We start from the raw sequence: 23,775 nt of genomic DNA on the forward strand, positions 1-23,775 counted from the left end.
AGTTTATCTTGAGGAAATAAATGACGATGCAAAAGTTAGACTGTAACAATGCGCAGTCCGCTGCTCAACCACTGCGCACTGCGAAGAATTAGAAACCGCTGGAAGTAACTCATCCAGCGGATTTAACAAATGGAGCCTTGTGGGTTCACGTTACCCAGGAGAGCGGCGCTCTGGAGGAGCTGCAGACGTAACATCAGTCCGTTTCGGAGAAGCGAAACCACGCAACAACAAAAAAAAAAAGTCTAGCGCGACCTGCCACCCTGATACCAACTCATACACACACATCTTCATTCACAGTCTTACTTGCAAATCGATGTTTCTTTTCTTGGACGTTTTGATGTTAGCTTGTCCATGTCTCAGTTTTATTCTCTGGGAAAATCAATAAGCAGCTTGAGGTGACTCTGCTGCTCTCTAGTGGCGAGAAGCCATAATGTTGGCTGGTAACAATCGGAATGCATTGTGGGAGATGTAGTTTGTAGTCAATTCGTGCTCAAAACCTATTTTGAGCACGAATCATCGCCCTATATAATGCTGGGGCGGGCCACATAAAATGACATGGCCTGCCCGCGGGCCTTGAGTTTGACACATGTGTTCTAGAGAATGGAGGGCCAGATAAAAACTTCTGGTGGGCCGGATTTGGCCCACACACTCTGTGAGAAGAACAATAAGCTGAGGAAATCTATCAATGGTTTTATCAATAACCCTTCAAAGAAAAAGACAGAAAAAGCACCGGACCAGGAGCATTTTTAATGAAGAGAAAAACAAATTCTGTCCTCTCATTAATGACAAAAAAAACAACAACAACAACAACAAAAAAAACACCAGAGTTTTTATTATTATAGAAAAAAAAACAACAGAAAACACATAACCACCACCATGTTTGTATGATTTAAAGCATCTGGAGTCTTCTTTAAAATAGATTAATGCTTTATCAATGCTTTTCTTTTTTTTTTTTTGAGTACTTAATACTCTCATGTTGTATTTGTGCCAAAAATAACAAACCAGAGCTGTTCCCAACCACTGAAACTCACTCTAATAAAGGGAGATTCAACTGATGAACTACATAAAAAAAAGAGAAAAAAATCCAGTGGTGTATTTTCTGTATAAAAAGAAACATTTTAAGTAACTCTAACTGATCATTGTGGCTCTCTTCTCTGTCGTCTGCCAGGCGATAATCTGCAGTAGAAATGTTCTGAGTTCACCTCTCCACCTGTTCTTGGAAAGCTGCTGAGCAAACAACACCTGCACCATGTTGTTTTTTGCTCATTTATTCACCGTTTACCGGTTATTATTACATTAACTATTCAAATCTGTTATAAATTGTTTGCTTTTTGTTTTTATCAACTTTTAACCTATTTGTTACCAATAAGAGAGTAGAAAAATGTTTTCTGCCTTCAAATGAAAGTGATTTCTGATGTAACTGGTGAATTATAAATACCGCAAAGCCAAAATAAGGGGCAAAGGGTTCGGAAAATGTTAAGAAACATTCCGTTCTTGGAACTGCTGCAAGTCGAGCGAGTTAAGAAGAAATGTCACTTAACAGAAGAAGCAACATGTGCTTAAAGGCTTGTTAAAGCAAAGCCATCTCCTGTGGGGAGGCGGAGCGGTAATTGGGAGCTTGGCAGGAGTGCAGCTTTCACACAGGTGGGTGGGAGGATAACTGTTATCCTGAGATGTTGTGCTCCTTGTTTCTCATCACTTTAATGTTTCTGTTCAAACCTGGCTGAGAATTTCACTTAATAGGACTGTGTGATTGGGTTTAATTTTCCATTTTGTTTAAAACTCACTTGGCAGCTGTGACTCATCCTGTGCTTGTTTGTGGTTCAGATTGTGGATTACTGCTGATCGCTGTATTTATCCGACAGTACGTGAACTCTAGGTTTTCAAGGTTTTAACTCAGTAAAGCTTTATGGCTATTGTTTTCTTTAAACGTCTTTTCTTATTTACACTGTGCACACAGGCTCGTGTAAATATAAAGTCCCCAATAAGATTTGGATGAAGATTGGTTTGACAAGTCGCAGAGAAACCACAAACATTTTGAAACCTTCTGGAAAAACTCTGATCAGTTTTCTAGTGAAAATATTTATAGCTCATATAAATTGTTTGCCTTACAACAAAGTCCACAAACTGTCCTCAGGATTGATTTCAGGGCTAATCCAGCAGCTTAATTTTAGTTTGATGCTTTTTAAAACCAGTTTTAATTAATCTTTTGGCTTCATTATCCAGTCGGAAACAGCCAGCTGTAACCAGGTTTCACATGTTTAGTTGTTAGTTTGAGGTAAATTAAACTTTTGATTTGGCTCTAATCTACACCCAGCTGAACATTAATGAACTTTTTAAAAGCTTGGTCCATTCCAGGAAAACCACATCATTTTAATGACCTACTAGTTCTGATTTAAACAGCCAGGAGTCAAACATCCAGTCAGAATTTATCCAGGACGGGTGTCTAGTTTGAGATGTTTATTCAAACACCAACAAGTATGTCTGTATATATATTTAGCCCTGCATATAACTTCAAGTCAGCAAACATTGCTAGTAAATAAAGATCTATACACTAAAATTCTAATTTTTAACAGTTTTTACATTTACATTTGTTGTTTGAAAGTAAATGTATTTGTCATGAGATTGTCCCATACAAGAAAAATGGTAAAGCTAGTGTACAACTTAAAATGTACTTTAAATACATTAAGATTTGAAGCTGCAACATGACAATACTTTTTAAGCACCAGCTGCTTCTTTAAGACTGAATAATAAGCAAATCAACACATCAAGTAACCAGAATTGAGCCACCAGATTCCTCTCCTTTTGTTTTCTGATCAGCTCCTGGTTTCTTCGTTTCTCCTCGCAGGTTCAGGGATGCTATGCAGGCCAACGAGCCGGAGCCACACGAGGTGTCGGGCCACTTCCGGGCCGTCCTGCTGGAGGTTCTGGATCAGCTGAAGGAGGAGCAGGAGGCGCAGCGGCTGACTCGCCAGTGGAACAACAAGCGAGCCATGAGCATGAACTTCAGGTCGAAGATCAAGATCAACCCGTTTGGAAGCACGACGGGCCTCACCGCCGCGGTGGGCAACGGGACGGGGTTGAGCGACCTCAAAACCGTCTCTGAGGACGTGGAGAAGGGGATGGAGACGGGGGACAGGTCGCAGAGAGTGTGGAGCATGCCCGACTTCAGATACAAAGGAACCAGCAGCAGCAGCGGCAGCAGCAGCAGAGTGGTCTGATGGTGGGCGTGTGAAGGAAATGTGGACTGATGAGACTTTATGTCTAACATGTTCAAGGCCAAGGCAAGATTTTCTCTCTTCTCTCAACCATGTTTTCAGTACTTGAAGCAGTTAATGAGTTGCCTGAGATTATCTTCTGCAGTGATGTCTCTTATTTTGTAGAAATTTGGCATCAAAGCATTGAGGGCTATTTACCCTGCAGCCTAATAGTATTATTTATAAATGGTCTAACTAAAAGTTGTTGTTTTTTTTCTTTTTTGACGCAAAAAATGCTGCTTGCTTGGTCAAGGCGGAGAAACTAAATGTGGGAATGTATAAAACGGCTTTAAAGTGTGAACTGTTTCTGTAGGAGGGACGACGTTCGTTTCCATATGATTCAAACAGTGAGTCATCCTCCATGTGTCAAAACAGCAGGACTGAACAGTGAAATGCATTATCCAAGGTTGGACAACTGAAAGCTTTTCCTCCTGCGCTTTTATTTTCAAGAGGGTTTAAAAGGAAGAAAAAAATCCCCCAGAAATGTTCAATAAAATGTTTGTTTTTTTTTTTTTTGAGTGAAATCTCTCCAGCAGTATTTGCTGTCCTTCTGTCACACAGTGTATAAATGGATCTGTACGCACCGTCATACAAACATGGACTCAAACTGGTTTCATATAAAAAAAAGCTTTTTTTTTTTTTTAACTACCATTTTTAAAGCAGACATATACGGGAAATAATCAGCATTAATAAGTCACACCTAATTGAATCCTATGCACTGTTCCATCCTCAGAATAAAAAGAATAAACAAAAAAATATTATTTTAGAATAAACTGAAAACACTTTGGCTCCTAAAGCCAGAATTTACATCAAAAACTTTATGATCCGTTTCCTTAAATAGTTGGTCAACATAATAAAAAAAAATATATAGTTAAAACCTTATATTTCTTTTTTAATTATGAACAGAAAAAGATGTCAAGCCCTGAAAGGACATTTGCACACAATGCAGACATTTAAATGACACAGACTGGTTTGTGTTCGACTGTACAGACTGATCTGGTAGATTTCACGTTTAAATGGTGTTTCAACCTAAAGCATAGTCAACAAATACCATCTGATCACAAACAAAACTTTCTACATAACATTTCTTACACTGGACTCAAGGTGGCCACCTGCACAGCAACAAGGTGAAGAAAATGTAGGTAGTGAACCTAATGCTGAATCCAGCTCGCTGCTGCCCCTGTGTGGTGGGGAAAAAAGTCACTTCAGTTTATCGCCTCTCCTTCAGAAAACTCTTCGTTTGTCTGCTCCAGGGCAGCAGGAGCAGCCATTTCCTGAGTTCTGTGAACGCTGACGTCTATGACCAACAAGAGGGGCGTCCATCGTGGCTTCACAGGGTAGAGTTCAAGAACTCCAGCAGCTCTGCTCGATTTTTATCCCGCTGTTATGCACAAATTTCACAGCAAGACAACAAAAGACATCAAATAAAAAACTCAAAAAGTGTATTTTGCTTTTACTTTAATGAGGAAAAAAATGATTACCTGTTTGTCTTTTTTCGACTTCTTTACTTTCATCTTTATCTTCTTCCCTGAAATCATGCTGTACTTTCCTTTTTCTCTGTCCTTTAAATACTGAAAGAAGAAAATTGCTAAAATGAAACGCTACAAACTAAAAGTCATATTAAAAGGAAATATAGTTTCAGAGACCTAAAAGTGATCAATTAAAAGGTTTGAATTGATCAACTATTCAGTCAATATCAACCATGAACGGAATTTCAATGGTTCTGAAACTGTAATAATTTTAATCATGAATAAAAGGGATGAATAAAATTATTTTTAGAACTGAATCACGCTTTTTTTAAGTGGACTTAAATCCTTCATTTTGTTACCAGGATTCCCACATTTGTTTACATTTCAAAATGTTACACTTGTCTTTTTTCACATTATGAACGTTTAAGTACAACAAAATCTTTGCTACCTTAGAGATCTGAACCGGTCCTGATTTGTCATCCCCTCCTTTTGCCTTCTTGTCTTTCTTGCGCTTTTGCTTCTTCTCTTTCTTCCCTTTCTGTTGCAAAACACAAGGAAACTAAGTTATGCATTTAAAAGAATTTTTATTCTTTAAATATAAAGAATGAATTCAGGAAAAAAACATCATCATGTTTTTGTTACTTTTTTGTGCTTCTCCTTTTTTCTTCTTTTGGACTGCTTTCTGGATTTACTCCGAGAGTCTGAAAACAATAAAAAAAACAATACACTAAGACAAACATATTGTCTGGTACGTAGAGTTTGAGTTTTGACATTCAGACACAAACACTGTTTTTTTTAATTTATTTCTAAACCAGACCATGTATAATTGATAAAATTATATTTATGTCTCCATCAAACTTTGGTCTGTCACTTAGAACCCGATTTGTATTAATTGCATTGATAACAACACAGTAATAAGTTATTAATCAGATAAAAATGTTCAGCATCGCTGGTAAACCATCCCCATTTCTGAGGGTATATCACATCCTCTGTTATGTGCAAAACACATTTTCCTATTTTCTGGATTTATTTCAAAATTACTAAATATTAAATCTATCATAAATTAAAAAAGAATATCAATTAAAGCTTGGACATTTTTAGTCACACTTACCACTGCTGCTAGAGCTACTTCTGCTGCTGCTTGATGAATGTGATGGATCTGAGGAGCTGGAAGAACTGGAGGAGGAGGAGGAGGAGGGTGAAGATGACGAGCTAGAAGATGAAGACGATCTGCTGCGGCTCCGTTTCCGCTTCCTTTTTTCTCTTCCTAATAAAACCCCCAAAACAAAACAGAAAGAGAGGGAAATCATAAGCCATGCATAAGAATCTCCTCTGTCACACCCTCCTTCAAATAATCTATTAACCTCCTCTGTGATTTTAATATTTTTCTTCTCCAACATTTTTTGTCCAATACGTCAACAGTCCCTCCTATGCACAACTAGAAGCTTTGCCTCTTTAACGTTGCCTTCCAACAGCTAAGCCTGAATTGTTTTACATTCCTTTTTAATGTTAAATATCAAAATATTCTGCTCTGCCTCCTGTTTCTTTATTACACTGCCTCTAAACCACATTTCATTTCATTTTTGCAGCTATTCAGGGTTCCCAAGCATTTTTCAGAACTCCATACTTTTCAAAACTCAAATATGCTAAGTTTTCTTTAAAGACACTTTTTTTTAAATTAAACACAAAACTTCACAATTAATTTATTGCAGCAATTTCTACAGATGTCAAGATTATACATATGGAACCTGGAAAACTAAGAGACGGACAAACTGGTGAATGACTGACAAAAATAAATACATGACCGAATGAATAAACTTGTAGATGACAAACATGCATTAATGGACAATGAACAGGTGGAGACACAAACTGATGGATGAACAGCAAAAACCTGTTTGAAATAAATAAATAGTAAAAAAAAAATACTATGCACCTTCAACTTCTCTCCTACTTTAGCCTCTCTACAGTTTGTAATACAAATTGCTAAATGAAGAATAAAATAATCAAACCAAAAATTCTTCAAAACGCATCTCATAATGAAAACAGAATTAGGAAAATGTATTAAGTTGACTTGTATCTCCATATTTATCCAAAGGGTGGTAATGAAATGACAGAAGGCAACCTGCCTCTGCTGCTTGACCTCGTCCTTTCATCTGTTCTGGATGAGGAACTGGACACCCTGTGTTCCGTTCTGGTTGACTAGAAACACAAACAAAACCTTTATAATTTGTTTATGGCTGCACATCAGACAAATCAGGAAACAAATTTGGATTAAAATTGAACATATTCTTCAAGTAACATAAAATTACCCACAGTGAAGTTTAAGTTAGTGGTCTAAAAAGCTGCACAAATAACACAGATAAGAGACTTTAATTCGTTAATTGTATTTTCAGTTGGTGCTACAGTACAAGAGCTACGATAGGCTAAACCTAAAGCTAAAGCTGTGCGGGTTAAACAATAGTTCCCGTACTCACCATAACGACAAGTTACTACAGTTAGGACGTCATATAATTATTAACATAAACACTACTGTGGAAAAAATGTCTAATTGGTATTTATTTGCAGTTATCACCGGCGGATTAGCAGCAGTTAGCCATCTTTTTACACATTTTGTATCCCATGATGCACCGCTGGTGGCTACATTCAAAACAACAGGCGCCAGAGGAAAGTGCCATAGCGTCCCTAGTGGCAAATAAATGACACCACTGCCTTACTCTATAAAGGTAAGATTTTGTCAGCTTGACATGTATTTTTATTTTTTTTTTAACTAATTTTCTTAGGTAATAATTTATTCGTAAACCGACATAAAACAAAGTAAACTCGTAGATTATAGAAAGTTAAACCAATAACTTCAGCAAATAAATTATTCCTGTACTAATCATAGCTTTTTTGAAATTATATTGTCCATACTTCTTGTTTTTCTAAGGAACATTTCTTTTTTTTTTTTTGCCACATATTATGCTAGAGTTCCAGCTTTGGTAAATAAAGAAAATGAGAAATGTTGACATTTTTATTCCAATATTAGAGATGTATAAAAGAAACCAGCCCATCAACAGCAGTATTGTACAAAACATTTTTAATATTGTATTAATATATTGTACAAATAGGAGCAAATGCCCAAAGTATAAAAATAAGAAGCAAAACATCTTGAAGTATCAGTGGTTTGAGGCATGAGAGATCATTTAAAAAGCTGCAAATGTCAGATAAATCCTATTCGTAGTCAGTTTCATCAAGCCATCAGAGTAGCGTTTTGAAGTAGAAAGAAAAAAAAAAGCACTTTGGAGCCATGCGTCTTCAAATATAAGGAGAAGCTTTTATACTGTGAATAAAACATGAGGTGTGTTGCAGTTGCAGTTGTAGTTTTTTAAGACTCAGTAACCAGAAAGAGAGAAACAGACATAGAGATGAGTAAGAAAAGCTGAAAAGAAAACCTTAAACATGATTAATAACCTCGAAAAGATGAATAGAAAATCTCAGTACCAGTTGCTATTGTTAGCTTTGATAAAACAGACCATGTCATTTCTTATACATACTGTATGTACATTTAAAAATACTTCTACTCTGAACAGAAAAAAAAACAGTTTAATTTCTAACATGCATTTGTGCTTATTTGTACAAGAGTCTTTGGAAATGCTTGGAAATAATATAAGATGTATGAAGGTTCACTAGTTATCAGATGAAGCGACGATCCCAGCCCGCGTCAGAGCTGAGCTGTCGGACTCTGACTCCTTGCACAAGGACCGGGCTCCAGTGAAGTGACGTGAAGCAGTTGATCAAAGGCCTCCTATTTTCATTTGAAGTTTCAGCAGATATACCAAGAAAAATACACGAGGCATCCATAAAATAAAAAAAAAACAAAAAAAACATTATCAAAAGCTTATCAGACATTACAGCAGTGAAGGAAAGAAGTCGCCTGCTTTGATTGTTGTAATATTCTTTGAAACTCTTTAGTGAAAAATTTAATTTCTTGCTTCCTATAATTTGGAAGAACACATTTCTTCTTGCTTGAAAAAAAACAACAACTCATTCCTATTTTTGAATCTGCCATTTGTCATGTTTTAGATAATAGTTTCAAAAGTAATAGCCTTTGTACAGATGTCTGTGTGCACAAAACATGTAAAAAGAATAGTAATGTGCTGATAAATTGTGTTTTTCAGATCACAGTAATATGTTTGACAACCAGAGCTTGGAAAAAAAAAATCCTCTGTCTGCTTTTCTATATAAAGAAGGGATGAAATGATTCTATTCAGGCTTCTGTTTTGTTCTTTGAGTTTTCTCCAGCAGCCATACTTCCTTCGTTCTCCTCCTCCACAATGGGAACCTGTAAGAAACCCAACGTAGTATCACAAAACACTGCAGAATAATAAGTGCATGATACAAGCAATGGTTAAAATACAGCGGTACGAGGATCCTAACCTCCCAGTAAAGAGAGTCATCAAAGCAGTTCTGATCCGGAGGCTGTCCCCAGAATGGTATCTTCATTATCAGCCCTGGAAGAAGAAAAGTAAACATTTGGTTAAACGTTATTGCTGCTAGTGCACAATCATAAACGAATCACTGCTTCTGTTTTATCCCCACTCACCAGTTATAGCACCTCCAATCAGAGCAAACCCGAGAGACGAAGCCAGGGCAGCAGCCTGCATGTCTGCAGAGCTGACATTGAAAGTGAGAGTAACATTATTTCAAAGCAACGCATTTGTTGTAAGTGCATAATTTTAATTACTGTGTGTGGAATATTTACCCTTTATCTGCCTTTCCCAAAGCCACAGCAACAATACCAGCCAGCCCTCCCAGGATGCCAGGCATGCCGTGCAGATTGTGGACCCCACACGTGTCCTGGATGCCCAGGTTGGACGCCAGGATCGGCTGCAAAGTCAGGAGAAAGACAAAATAGTCTCTGTTTTAAAATATTTTGATGATGAAATTCTCTTTTAAATGTGTTGGCCACAAATATTTACTACTGGACAGAAAGTTGTATGAAGCAAAATGTAAAACTATAATATTCAGGAAATTTCTTTTTTCCGACTTTCAATGAAATCTCATGAGACCTTATACTACTTATACACCTGGATTTTGACATGGAGGAATAATGTATTGTGACTAAACTCTGTTAAGTCACTTGTCTTCTATTTTTGTCAATTAATTTTTTTAAAAAAATTTCCATCTTTTCAGGTATACAAAAGCAAACCCCAAACATAGACATATTATAAAAGAAACCTCAGCATGTATTGTTCTATCCATTCTTTGGTTTTATGATTGTGGGAACTTTTCTGGTTCCTCAGCATTAGTCTTGGTAAAATAAATCTAACCTATTACTGAACTTTTAGATTGAATAAGAATCCAAAGCAACTAATAGAGTCGACAGTCTTGAATTCGGTCAAAAAATTGTGGAATTATTTCAGCTATGCTCCCTAAAGCATTTTGAAGACAAAACTGCAGGAAAAACTACTTTCGAGCAAGCAAGTTGAACGTAACCAAGGCTGTCCCATGTTAGTGATCATGTTGGTTTGTCAGGATCTAAAAGTGTAGCCATGGATAGGAGTGTTTCTAGTTTGGAAACGTCTGGTTCTAATTTTTACAGCTGATTTGTTTCTGTTGGTATCTTAATGCCACATCATTTAGAACAGCTGAGTTGTTCATAGTGGGTCTGAGACTCGGATGGAAAAAAAGGTTCTGCTTCACAAAAAACAGGCCCTCTTCTGCAACAACAGGAATGCTGTTCTAGTCTGATGTGACGGTGACACATTTACTTTTGTGACACATTTAGGATTTGAAGCACTCCTTACAATGGCTACATTTACTTTTTGATTGCTCAACTCACAGAGAGGAGTTTGAAGCCCAGGGTGGAAATGATGCCAGCCACTAATCCAATCAGCATTGCTCCAAATGGCTGGATATTCATGTCGGCACAAGTTCCCACCGCAACACCACCGGCCAGAGTGGCGTTCTGTATGTGGACCTGTGTTATTATAAAGGCATCTAAATAAGTACAAGTCTAAAATATCCTTCAGTTAACTATTTTAGATGAACGTAAGGTGCCTGACCATGTCCAGTTTCCCTTTGTGCTCAACCAGGCTGGAGATGGCGTACGCAGAGAGCACACAGGCGGCCAGGGAGACATAGGTGTTGATCACTGCAGTGAGCTGAGTGACACCTGTTTCAGCGATGGCTGAGTTGAAGCTGGGCCAGAACATCCACAGGAACACGGTTCCTGCAGAACAAGTTTGTTCATTTAAGCTGGTGAGACAGTGCTTTTTGTGTCCACTTGGTGGCAGTAGTAGCGCATGTGGAGCAGGACTGCACATGTTCTAATACAAATCATAACATTTTAGTTTCTTATTTTTATTATATACAAGTGTTGTGCTTGTATGTATTCAGGCAGAATGTGTCCAAATGTGAGGAATTCAGCTTCATATATTTGCATGTGTTGTTATTATATAGTTGAAATCAGCAAAAAAACAGAGATTGACTTGAAAAAAATGGTAAAGATTGTGAAAAGCTGCCCAGACAAATGCATAACTCCTGAAATAAATATACCATCATGTTTATTTCACTGAAATTTTCAGTTTGAGGTTTAATATCTGAGAGTAATTTGCGCTCCCTTGCAATAAAAAAGAATCATTGACAGAGTCATTCTCACTTACCGATCATTGCAAACAGGTCAGAATGATAAACAGATCCATCATTTTCATGTCCATTCCTCAAACCGGGTCGGTAAAGAACCCGAGCCACTGCCAAACCAAAGTAAGCACCAAAAGCGTGTATGATCATTGACGCTCCAACATCGTTAGCCTGCAAAATGAGATGTTTCACAATATTTTCAGGTGAAAATGCCGGAATTAGGGTTATAATCCTTAGCATAAACTGTTATAAACTCACCTGAAGAACATTAACCACCAGATGCTCGTTGATGGAGAAGATGGTGATCTCCAGGATGGTCATGATGAGGAGCTGCACTGGGCTGGTTTTACCCAGAACAGCACCGAAGGAGATCAGGACCGTAGCTGTACTGAAGTCTGCATTTATCATTCTGCAGCAAAATGAGAAAAATAACCCAGTGATTATTACTAAAATTATTTACCCTTTGATTCTTCTTTTTATTTTACACATTTTGTCACCTTAACATTTGGTGAGGTTTTACCTGTTGGCTGTCTTGCCTGATTATTGGAATACTGGTTGTTTACTACCAAAGCACAGCTGCATTTATGTTAAGATTATATCTCTTTTAATGATTAGCTAACTTTTGAAAGTAGTCGATTGCACTTGATTTTATTTATGGGTATCAAAGTAAAGGACTTTAAATTTTTTATTGAAAACAATGTGTCATTTTATTTCCACCTTCTTATTGGTTCTTCATATAAAATCCCAATCAAAAGAATTGTAACATGAAAAAAAATACAAGAAAAATCAAGGGTTGTGAAAGCTGATGCAAGCCAAACATTCATTTTAAACGATTAGATTTTTGTGATTTCAGCAGCATGGGTTCAGCCATTTCAGAGACGTACTTGAAGATGTTCATTTTAATCTTGCCGTTATCCAGGTGCCACAATCCCTGCATGAGAAGCCCCCACTGGAGACCAAAGGCGGCCAGCAGCAGGTTGATGCCCACGCTGCTGAACCCGTATTTCTTGAGGAACGTCATCAGGAACCCGAAGCCGATGAAGATCATGACGTGGACATCCTGAAACACTGCAGTGTGATATAAAAAGCGGCGGTCACTTGTTCTGTCACCAAACCAGGACACGATAAGATCAAATGAAGAGCTTCAAGGTAAAAATGCTGCTCTCAGTTTTAATCATGTTGTCATGGTCCGTGGTGCTTTTTGGTTTGAATGACTTATTGGAAAGTTAGTGAACTTAACAGAAGTCATGTTTCTCAACAGAGGTAACATTGTTGTGACCTGTTTGCTCCGAAACCAAATTAATCCCGCCATGAATAGTGTTCTGGGAAAAGCCCATCCTGTTCCCGCTTGGTCTCTTAGTCTGTGGTACCTCTGATGAAGTGCATATGATCCTAATATACTCCTAAAGCATGAAGAGATGCTTTAAATTACAAAAACAGCAGCTGTTTTGTCATGTGGCACTCTATGCAGGAGAGAAGAAGAGGTAACTTCTGGTATTTTCAGGGAGGATTTAAATAAAACTGGGTGCATCCTTTAAAACTTATCATCATCATCATTATCAGGCAGAAAATCAATCTCCTGTTTCCAGACAGCCTTTAAGCTTGACATGTGGAAAACACATCAAGGAGGAGATATGTGGGCTGGGAGACAATAGGCTTAATTTCCTTTGCTCTAGTCCAGACAAATAGCTTCTGTAAACTAAGTTTGATATATAGTCCAGAGAGAAATGCTACATGCAGCATTAAAGGAGATCTTTAGTGACTTGAGAAACATGTTGGTAGATTTTCTGACATGTAATAAAGATGAGAAAACAAATTCCACGCTTTGTGGACTCTATTTAACCAGGAGGCCTCCTGGAGGTTTTCTTAGGCAAAGACTTACAGGAGCAACTATTAATCTCGGTTTGGCGCACCAAATCCCAAGGCTGGTTTTGCTATGTTTTCATTATTTAAAAGGATTGTTTGGGTGAAAAAAAATACACTAATAATTTATCAAACTATAATTTATCAAACTTTATAACTATCTTAAAACTTCATTCACAAAATATTAAAGCTGCGAGGCTGTTTGGATAGGAATATGGAAATGCCACTGCTGCTTAGATTGTTATTAAGAATTAAAACGAGTAAAAAATGTAGTCCACAATATGCTTTGGATCATATTGTTCTTAGTTGCAAGCTGGAAAACCGCTAACTAGATGGCTATAGCTAGCTATCTATATTGTTGTGCATAGGGGGCCGATTAGCTAATGTTAGCATTGTAAGATGACAAGAATATACTTGGATACTTCCTAAATTTTCACAATCTAAAACTGAACTAAATTTTGTACAGTAGTGGGCCTGCAACTGATTCAGTGAGCTGTGCAATGTGTCTCGCTATGAAGGTAATTAGCATTGTTTATGTGAGGCAGCCATGTTGGATTCTGAATCTGCAAAAAAACAAAACAAAAAAAAAAACAAAAAAAAACCCTTCTAATTCCAAACAAATCTAAATTCTTTGAGATGCTTTCCAAACCCAACATGTGATCCAGAATGAATTAATTTTCTGTCAATAGCCAGTTAAATTCCTTTAAATGTTTAGGAATGTTTTTATTATTATTATTATTATTATTATTATTATTATTATGGTTGTTTACCATGATTGCATAATATTTCATTGATAATGTCTAAAGTATTGCATGTACTTGTAAGTTTATCAGTTGGGAACCAGTTTGTCGATTGAAGTTATTTTTATCTTTTATATTCAATACTGTGGAAAGATATAAAGGTTTTTCAGTACTCAAATGTAAAATAACCTACTTGGTTCTTCAGCATTCCTTCGACTTATTCAGGATTCAAGAATTGATGCAGTAATGCATCTATTAATGAGCAAACTTACTGAATACGTAAAAGTTAGACGCTGTATCGTTATCTTTGCACTGTGTTGTTTGTGTTCTGTAATATCCATGAAGACCCACATTCCTCACCTCTGATTCCAAAAATGTTATAATTTAGGTATAACTTTGTTCATTTGAACAGTTCCAGTGAGTTTTTAATCACATCTAGACAGAAATAGATATTATGTGGACATACACTTTCCTTTTAAAGACTTTCAATCTTAACTATGAAACTTAAACTTAAAATAATCCATACTAACTACAACTGGACTCATATCAATTGTTTGGATTTGATCAATATTTACAGTGCTTCTTGTTATATTTGGCTGTGTGTGTTTGTGGATTATCTTTTAAGACATTTCTCATCTAGGTTTTTCTCTTTTGTCCAAGTGTCCAGGGATTAATAAAACAGATTTTCTCAAATGTTTAAACTTGCTTTTAAATGGCACAAAAATAGCAACATGGCTCCTCACTTGTATTTAATGGAGTTATTGAGTGTAAAAGTCTTAATCCAGATTTTAATGTGCACCAAAGAACTGTATTACAGTGCAGTGAACAGTACTTTGAGGATGCCTGTGAAATAAAGATGGTGAGCAACCACTGTGAGTGGCAACGCGCCAAGAAGTTAGGTAACAGTGAGTGGGCGAGCCAAGACAGGAGAGAATCCCCCCGAGGAACATCACAGAGCTGAGTGAGGGAGAGTGATGCAAGCCAGTCAAAATTTATTGTTCTTTCATTTTAATTTCTCATTTAAACTTGGCAAGATGCATAATTTTAGAAAAGTTGTATTGGTTTCAGTCATTTGTTACAAAGCGTTGCATATTTTGCAGCTAAACCAACTATTACATATAAAAGAGAGATCTTTGCATAAGTCTTGATTCTTTCAAGTCTCACAGGAGAAATGATTTTTCCATCACCTTGTCAGGGAGAATTACTGGTTCCTCAGCGTTTTTCTGAGCCATGCTTGGAGAAAATCCCAAAGCATCAAAGTTAATTTCCATATTACATTAGATTTGCAAGTTCATAGATTTAATCCCGAAGAAGGAAAAACAAAGAGCAAAGTCAGCCTTGAAACATGATATTTACACAAAGTTTTCCTATGAAGTTAGAGATGGAAAGAAATAATGCATAATTTTTCATGATGAAGCTAGACCGCGAAAGATTTCTACATATTTTAGACTGAGCTAATCTCTGAGACGCACACCTGCCCCACCCAGTCGCCAACAGACTGAACAGTACCTTGTAGCTGTAAGTTATGTGTATGTTCATGTAGATAAGTAGCTCAAACGCAAAGAGGAGCTTGGAGCTTCTTAAAAAGCACTAAAAACCCAAATTGGGAATGAAGTTTTTTACGAGCACCAGAAGCTGATTTGTTGCTCCGACCACCTTATGACTGCCTGTAATTACCTGTTTGACACAGTAATGCAAATCACATGTAGCCTCCTTTCTGCTACAGATCACACTTTCTCCTGCAGGATCCTCTCTGCTTCTTGGCTGCATCTGTCTGACTGCTGGAGAGGAAAGCGAACTCGTACACCGTTTTTATCTCATTTCACCAACCTGCTCCAGAAACAACTCTGAAACACTTCTATGTCTGTTTGCCAGGAGTCAAGGTTAAAGCATTTCAGGAAAGATGTTCCTGTGAAAAGAAGCAGCCTCCTGTTTATAGGCTTGCACAGCTCCTATGTTAAAAAAAGAGAGTTTTACTTAAATATCAACTACCTCCCACATTTCACCTCATGTCAAAAAAACAGCATAGGTGTTGGGATACTTTATCTGCTTCTTTGGCTAATTAAAAAGCTGCAGCACATGCAGCCTAAGCTTCAATTGGAGTTAAAGTCATCTCTCTGCATCACTTACTAGGGTACAGCTGCACAGGTGATTCTTCTTTAGTGGTATTCGCATCATGGTGACCATCATGATGATCCTTCCCATCATCATAGACCACAAACAAAGCAAACAGGATGATGGTGATAATCTCCAAAATTAAGGCCAGGATGGGGAACTTCAGCCTCATGTTGGTGGAGTATGCAGGCATCCTGAAGCCAACTCTTGTTATCTTTCAGCAGCTTTGAGTGTCAGTCCCTCCCTATCTGTTCTGGTGTTTAGGGGTTGAGCCGTCTAAAAAGGGGGGAAGAAAGCGGCGCTTGCTTTTAAACTGGTCCAGGGTTTTTTTTGTGACCAATGACAGGGCAGCACACTTCCCTACACCCTGTTCACTTTACTCACAGGGGGGTGGGTTTCCTCTGTGGACTGTGGGGACGGCTAAACAAAAAACAAACGTAACAACACCCAACAGTCAAGGAGTGATAGCTGTCAAGTCTTCTTTCAACAACATTTCTTTTCAAAACCACACATATTTCGTTTTAAAATTTTCACAGGTTTCATATGGAGAGAACTATCAATGCAGCACGATGACAAATTTTAAATTACAAGCATAACTGTGTTGATAGTGCCTTACAAAAGTAGTCCTCCCAAATCCATTTCTTACTGGGGTGAAACCAGAAAGTTTTACTGTGTCTTTGTAGAGGATAATTTTGAGGACTTAATGTACACTTGGTTTTATTTTTTTGGTACCATTTTACAGTAAAGCTCCACTTATAAGCCGCTTATAAATAGTATGCACATGTGCCATCGATTAATCTGCAAGCACTTTTGAAATCATTAATAAGAGTTTAATGTGCACTAATTAAGGCCAAGAAAGAATCAAAACTATACTGGAAATTATAAAATACAATATTACATATTAAATAATTATGTTTACAAATGTTTATTGTTTCTCACAAACTTGTAACTTAGTGTGAAATATTTAAGTGAGCAACTCCAATTGGAATATATAGGTGAAAAGATTTTGCTCACTATTTAAAAAAACAAACAAAAAAGAGATTAGTTTTGTGTCTTTCTTGCACTTAAGTAATGCATGATAAACATCTATACATTATTTATAAAGTGTTTACATATTGTTTAATAACATATCTATGAACTATTTGTTACTAAGGGGTGCCATAGAGACCTATTTTTTTAATGTAAACGTTCAGTTGTGGTTATTTCCCCGTTGTTTCCAGTCGATTTCACTCAATTCTTGCTAATTTCTCGTGTTTTATAAATACTGACAAATGGCAAGGAATTGGAATCACCGATGTTGTGACTACAGTGACCTTCATCCTACTTGTTAACAACATGATCACATGAAAAAATCATGTACAAACGTTCTAATTTACTGCAGGAAAACTTTTTAAAAAGCATAAAAGAGAAAGATCCTTTCAGAAAGAGTCCAGCAAACTCTGGTACAGAAAAAAATAAAAAGCAAGAGGCTTCACATTTACTCTAAATCTGATTAGATTCAGCTGCAAGCTGATTTCAACCAAGAATAGCGCTGACTAATTCATCTCAAGCATGTAAACTTGACGTCAGACGGTCACATTAATAAAAAAAAGCAAGTGTTCACATAAAGAGTGATCTTCAGGGTGGCTCCTCTGGGCCTGACTTAGGCAAATGTGCCATTTTCCTTTCATTTCTTGATGATGGATTTATCTGAAATCCACCATAATTTTTTTTTGTATCCATTCCCTGACTTGTACGTTTCAGTAATGTTTGCTCTGATGTGCTTGGAGTGTTTTTTTATCTTCCACCTGTAATGTCAGCCAGGAATACTGATGAACCAGTGAATGGAGCTTCCAGACACAGATGTCTTTATACTAAAATCACTAGAGACGCTCACTGCACTCCAGTGATCTCTTTTCCTCTCATTGTGAGGGAACAACTGGCTGGCTCTGTTGAATTAGGTCAGTCACTTTAAAAAGGGGTGAAAATTTATGCAGTAAATTATTTGTTGGTACTTATTTTTATTTAATTGTCATTATTTTGTAGAAATCAGTTTTCACTTTTACGTTGGAGTTTTTTTTTTTTTTTTTGTCAAAAAAGCCACATTTTGTTGCTCGTGATTGATTTGTAAAAACAATAAGAGGAGGGTGATTATTTTTTATAAGCACTGTATTCCACCAAATGAGTTTGAAAGTGACTTAAATATAATTAAGTTAATGTTTCAAAGTAAGAAAAATTGTGGGCACAGTTTCAAAAGGTATTATGAAGTAAAGGCAGCTTATAAATCTGACTCAGAAGAAAAAACTAAACCAAAATGTAAATAAAATATTGTGGGAAGCCTGTCAAAATATATCCTTAGTTTTCTTTTAAACATGTAGTTTAAAAGTCAGTTCAACCAAATTCTAATGAAATATTTTACTTATTGGTTCAAATCTGAAATAAAACTGTTTTCTTGCAAAAAAAAAAAGAAACCATTTTGTTTATGTACATTATTGTCTGACTAATTTACAACAGTCCTTTAACATTTGAATTAAATAGATTTTTATGATTAATTTATATCAATTTAAAGTATTTTATTTTCTCCAACTTAATTTGTTTATATTTTCTATTGAATATACGAATTAATTAACTTTAATTTAAACCAATATTAGTTGGTAATATTAGTTGCAATGTGTTGCCTTCATTTTGTGGGATATTTACTTTTTTACAGTGTGGATTTTTACTTTTGCTTTTCTGTTTTGACTGGATTTTAGCTATTAAACAATCAGAATTCATCTTGTTCAACTCCTTTACTTGATTCTTTGAGCTGCTGATGCCGTTTACATTTTTCACTGCAACTCTGATCTGACTTGAGATTCTGACTTAAATTTCCTTGGTCAAGAGGTCTTTGATAAAGCCTGGGAACTTTACAAATGAGCTGAGTTACTATAATCACAGCCAGCAAAACACTTCTGTTTGCCTTGGAGCTGAGAAGAGGGAAGGTTTTCCCAAAGCCCTTTGGGAAATTACTTTCAAATGTTGAGAGATATTGAAACCTTTGCAGCTCTGTTGAGAGTAATCTACTTGCTCTGACTCATTATTACATCAAAGTACAAAGAAATGATTTGTACAAGTTTTCTGGCTCACCGAGATGCTTTTTATAGTGAATGGAGCTGAAGTGAAAGACAAGTGAGAAAATCAGGTCTTTTTTAACTCGTAGATCTGATAAAGTTCTTCACTCAAATATACGGTTCAGGGTTTTCCTCTGCTGATGTTTTGATCTGCGCCTGGTTGGTTTTCTACATCCTGTTCAGTAGTTATAAAAGCTCAAACCATCTCATTTCACAGCACTTATCTGAATGCTGCATTTGGTTCTCAGGCTGTTGCTCACACCTGATTACTTTTGAGGTTTTTGATGCAGAGTTGTGTTTGATCCTCCATGAAAACAAGCTTATTGCCTAACTGTAACAAGTAAGTCATAATCCCTCTGCAGAGATGGAAATTATATCTAAAATAAACAGTTTACCTTCCCCAGATGATTTAAATGGTTTTACACATACAAATCTGCAAAGTGTGGCATGCATTTATTTCCAGAATACACTTATGTTCAATTGAAAATCTGTGGCAAGAGTTGAAAATTATAATTGCTCTTCAAATACTGTGTGGTTTGCACTACGGAGTATTAGGGCCAGAAAAAAAGGAGTACATTTTCTCAAAAACACCCTCAAGATATTCTAGATTAATCTCAGTAATTTTCTAGAAAAAAATAGAACATTTCTGAATTTCAAAAGTTAAAATTTTGCAAGAAAAATTAAATAATCTCACCTTTTGAATCTCAGAAATTTCAAAGGATTTTTCTGGAAAATTTCTGAGATAAATCTCAAAATTTTTGAGCGTTTCTAGCAATTATTTTGACTTTTCAAACTCAGGAATGTTCAAGTTTTTTCCCCCCAGACAATTTCTGAGATTAATCTAAAAGATCTCAGAGATTTTTGGCTGAAATTTACTCATGTTTTTCCTAGATAGAATAGTCCTAATATGCCTTTGTGGGTGTTTATGGTTGTGATGCTAAAAAGTACAAAAAGAAAATTCAAAATGAACCAATAAATCTAAGATTGGTTCATTTGTATTCAGCCAGGATGAAAAATCTTTTAGCAATTCTAAAGTGAACTTATAAGTTTTTGTCAGAACTTCAAAATAACTCATTATATCCACACAAGATTATTGTCAAAACAGCTTATTTTCTGGTTTATTGTATACTGCTGTTGGTAAAAAAAAATAACTTGGTGTTTCTTCCCTGATATGTTATTGTTACGTTTTGCAGGTTTTGTTATGCCACAGTCAGCAGTTTTTGATCATGTTAAGTGTGTTTAAGAATTAAGTAGGTTAAAGTCTTATTTATTCACTGATGTACTGCAAAGGTCTGCCAATATACAGAGAAATAACCATAGCTGCTGTGTAGCTGCAGGTTCTGACATGATAATGCTTCACATTTCAGTTTTTGTCAATAGTGTAAGCAATCATGTAACACCCCGCGGGAATTTGATTCTTTATTTGAAAACTGGATGGATTTTGAACCCTCTTTAAACTCTTTAAACTGAAACAGCTGAAAGCCCCACCCCCAATATTCAGTTGCGATTCTCTCTGTTCCTCAAACCTGAATTTATCCTGGGCACTGAATGTGAATAAATGGATGTGATAAATCCTAGAAGTGATGCATGATAAATGAACTCTTCCAGTCATGCTGACACCTCAGAAATCATAATTAGCTGTTTCTAAATTTATGCCGAACCCAGACAAAGCGCTGTGTGACATAAAAGTAAGAATGCACATCTCCTTCAATTAAATATAGAGATAGCCATCATGAGCCACTTTGCCACATAAAATCCCAACATAATGCACTGAATTGATGATTACAAAACACAGTGGCTTGGGAAAATACTTTTGCCAGATATTGTACACAAGTTTAAAATTATGCACAGTTAAAATATTGTTTTATTGCCTGACATTTCTGACTTTATTTCTTTCTTTTGTTTTTTGCCTCAGTCGTCGTGAGTAGATTCAACCAGCGGCGGCTCCTTGTTTTCTGTACTTTTCAGTGTTTTCTAGGAATAAGTTGGCGTTTGGATCAAAGCAGGAACATGATTTTTTTCTGAGAAAAAGTTGTGTATTTTCTCAGAAAAACATGCTCTCTGAGGCTTGCAGATTGAGACCAACTTCACACATTAATGACTACAACAAAGAAGTTTTTTATCAGCCAAAATCAGTCTAATCTTTCTTCTCTGTGAAGTTCACATTCCAGAAAAGCCATTAGACAATTTATCTCCCCTCATTCACTACTTTGTCGTAAAGCACATATTTGAGGGGAATAAACAAGCCACCAGGCTCAATGTGTTCCTTTTGTCTTAGATTCCCACATGCCGTTATGCAACATGTGCTGGACCAGAGTCTCCATTGCTAATGCAAACCTTCCTATGAATATTATTATTGCTTTGTAAGTATTCATCCAGCCTAACCTTTAATGCTGCTTTTAAAAGCACTTTGCAAATTTTAAATATGTGGATTTACTAAAAACCACATATTAGGAATCACAATATCTGCATATAACTGATAATCCAGTCAGTTTTTCATAATTTTGGAAGTAATAAATGCTTATTTCTGATTTAGGCTTGAATTTAGATATGCTTTAGACGAAGCTATTAGCAACAAGTCGTTGCTTATAACAGAATGTATTCCAACATAAAAGTCTGTTAAAGGATGTAAATAACTTAACAATCAAAGCTTCTTTCACAACAATGCAATTAAGTGTGGAACGTCATACAGCCCAGTATGTCTATGCAATATTTACCCTTGAAATACTCCTGTGGAAGTACTATAAGTATGTTGTAGGTACCCTGTAAAATGCCTGTGAGTCAATCAGGCAGTTCAGACTCATGTTTTTATTAAAACCAGGTGTTAATAGAAACCACATCTCAATTTTAAAGTCCTTACTCTGGCTCTCTGTAGCTCACAAAATAGATTTTTAAACACTGTTGTTAGTTTATAAATCGTTGAATGACTTAGAGCCAAAGTACATTTAAAGACCTGCTGTTGCTGTATCAGGTCTTCTGGTTCTGGTCTGGTTCTGGAACTGCTGAATGCAGTTCCAGAACCAGAACTGCATTCAGCTTCTATGCACCACAAATCTGGAACAAACTTACAGAAAACTGCAAAACACCTGAAACACTGAGTTCCTTTAAATAAAGGCTAAAACCCCACCTGTTTAGAGTTAACTTTGATTAACTGGAACATCGATCAACATATCTGTGTTAATTTTGCTGATTTTGATTGTAGGATTTGACAAAATGTAACGTAATCGGTGACTGTATGATGTTTTATGGTGTAAAGCACTTTGACCTGCATTATTGCTAAAATATAATATACAAATAAACTTGACTTGACTTAAGTACTTGCTGTTACCCTTATATGTATTCTGTGGCAATGTGGACACCCCTATGCTGTATGTTCCCCAAAGCTACCCCATCGGCACTTCACGATTTGAAGAACCTTCTCTACAGCTGGTAAAAACCCAGCACTCCTCTTGGGGTTTGCTGGATTCTTTCTGAGGAACATCAGACTTCTCATTGTCTGAACTACCACTCCTTATAGAAATATATATGTTGCTGATTAAAAGCAGGCGATCGGTTGGTGGCGCAGACACAATCCAGATATTTTCGAGCGAAAACTGTAAAGCAATCCATCTTTTGTTGTGGGGGTTTCAAGTAGCTTTCCTGAAAAACGCTGCAGCAGTTAAATAATGTCTTCAGTAATCCAGATTGAGTTCTAGATATAATGTATGTGCTAAAGAAAGCATCTGTAAAACAACAAGTGTTGAGTGAAATTTTATCCGTAAGTATATACTGTGATGATTGAGAGGCAGGAAGGTCAGGCGTTGATGCTCCTTCTGTCTTTCTCCGCACTGTTCTCCCTCCACACCCATCGTTTCCTGTGGCTGGGGCTGAAGGGAACAGTTGCACCCTGATAAGCTCACTCAGAGAGAAGCCATACATGCTGCCTAATCAGCGGCCCGGACGCTTTCAGTCAACAACAATCACGAGCTCTCATCACGTTTATGCCGATGTCTGTTTTTCTGATGCTTAAGTGCGGTAAAATTCTTCAATATATGGTGTCCCTAATGTGCCATGGCAACAATGGGATCCATATGATGATTTCCAGCTCTTTGCAGAACATTCAGATGAGAAGAAAAGTAGCTCTCTCGTCCGAATGGTCAGTTTTCTGTTTTCATAAACGCTCTGAAATCATCTGGAGATGGGGGTTGAATGTTTAGCAGGTGTGTGATCGTTTAGATCGTTTCACTGTGGGACGTGCAACAGGCATCAGTCAGAACCGTCTGCATATAGTGGAACCCCATGGGACCAGAGGGAAAACTGGAAAATGTGCAGAGAAGCTCAAGTTATGTGCAAGACTTGCTGTTTGGTACCAGATGGCGACCTAGAGTATTTAGGAAAGTAAAAGACTGTTACGCTAGCCTTTTTAATTTTTTTGATTGGTGTTGCTTAGAGTACTTTTAAGAAAAATTCAAAAAAATACATGAAATTATTAGAAATTATTGTATTGAAGACAAGAAACATGTTGAAAGGACACAAAAGTACAAAAAGCAATAATCAGTTTAGTTTTTTCTGTTATTAAGAAAACTAAATACACAAGAAGGAATCTCACCTCATCCATTCTGCAGGAAACATCTAAAAAACA

At 36.6% G+C, this 23,775-nt stretch overlaps 3 protein-coding genes across 4 annotated transcripts in view; 1 reads left to right on the forward strand and 2 right to left on the reverse strand.

Annotated features, from left to right (window-relative positions):
- Positions 1-3,997, forward strand: part of rd3 (retinal degeneration 3, GUCY2D regulator) — a 13,508-nt gene extending 9,511 nt beyond the window's left edge. The window contains exon 3 of the mRNA XM_007545919.2: positions 2,849-3,997. Within this exon, the coding sequence (XP_007545981.1) occupies positions 2,849-3,221 (373 nt within the window). The 3' untranslated portion in view covers positions 3,222-3,997. The remainder of the gene's footprint in view (positions 1-2,848) is intronic.
- A 126-nt stretch (positions 3,998-4,123) lies between these two features.
- Positions 4,124-7,388, reverse strand: LOC103133908 (protein FAM133). 2 transcript variants are annotated; one of them, XM_016668748.1, is made up of 7 exons: positions 7,201-7,388; positions 6,853-6,925; positions 5,838-5,993; positions 5,369-5,427; positions 5,175-5,264; positions 4,739-4,828; positions 4,124-4,638 (listed from the first exon to the last, which is right to left on the reverse strand). In XM_016668748.1, the coding sequence occupies exons 1-7, from the start codon at positions 7,201-7,203 to the stop codon at positions 4,588-4,590; spliced, it is 522 nt and encodes a 173-aa protein (XP_016524234.1). In that variant the 5' UTR covers positions 7,204-7,388; the 3' UTR covers positions 4,124-4,587. The 2 variants fall into 2 exon arrangements, with proteins under 2 accessions (XP_016524234.1, XP_007545969.1); XM_007545907.2 differs by having other exon boundaries at positions 5,175-5,285.
- A 397-nt stretch (positions 7,389-7,785) lies between these two features.
- Positions 7,786-16,342, reverse strand: rhag (Rh associated glycoprotein). Its single transcript, XM_007545932.2, has 10 exons — positions 16,081-16,342; positions 12,232-12,415; positions 11,606-11,756; positions 11,371-11,518; positions 10,771-10,937; positions 10,548-10,685; positions 9,468-9,592; positions 9,309-9,379; positions 9,143-9,216; positions 7,786-9,047 (listed from the first exon to the last, which is right to left on the reverse strand). Exons 1-10 carry the CDS (start codon positions 16,256-16,258, stop codon positions 8,973-8,975), a joined length of 1,311 nt encoding a protein of 436 aa, XP_007545994.1. The 5' UTR covers positions 16,259-16,342; the 3' UTR covers positions 7,786-8,972.
- Positions 16,343-23,775: the final 7,433 nt, after the last annotated feature.

The sequence above is a fragment of the Poecilia formosa genome, unplaced genomic scaffold (assembly GCF_000485575.1).
Source record: "Poecilia formosa unplaced genomic scaffold, Poecilia_formosa-5.1.2 Scaffold1, whole genome shotgun sequence".
Lineage (NCBI taxonomy): Eukaryota > Metazoa > Chordata > Actinopteri > Cyprinodontiformes > Poeciliidae > Poecilia > Poecilia formosa.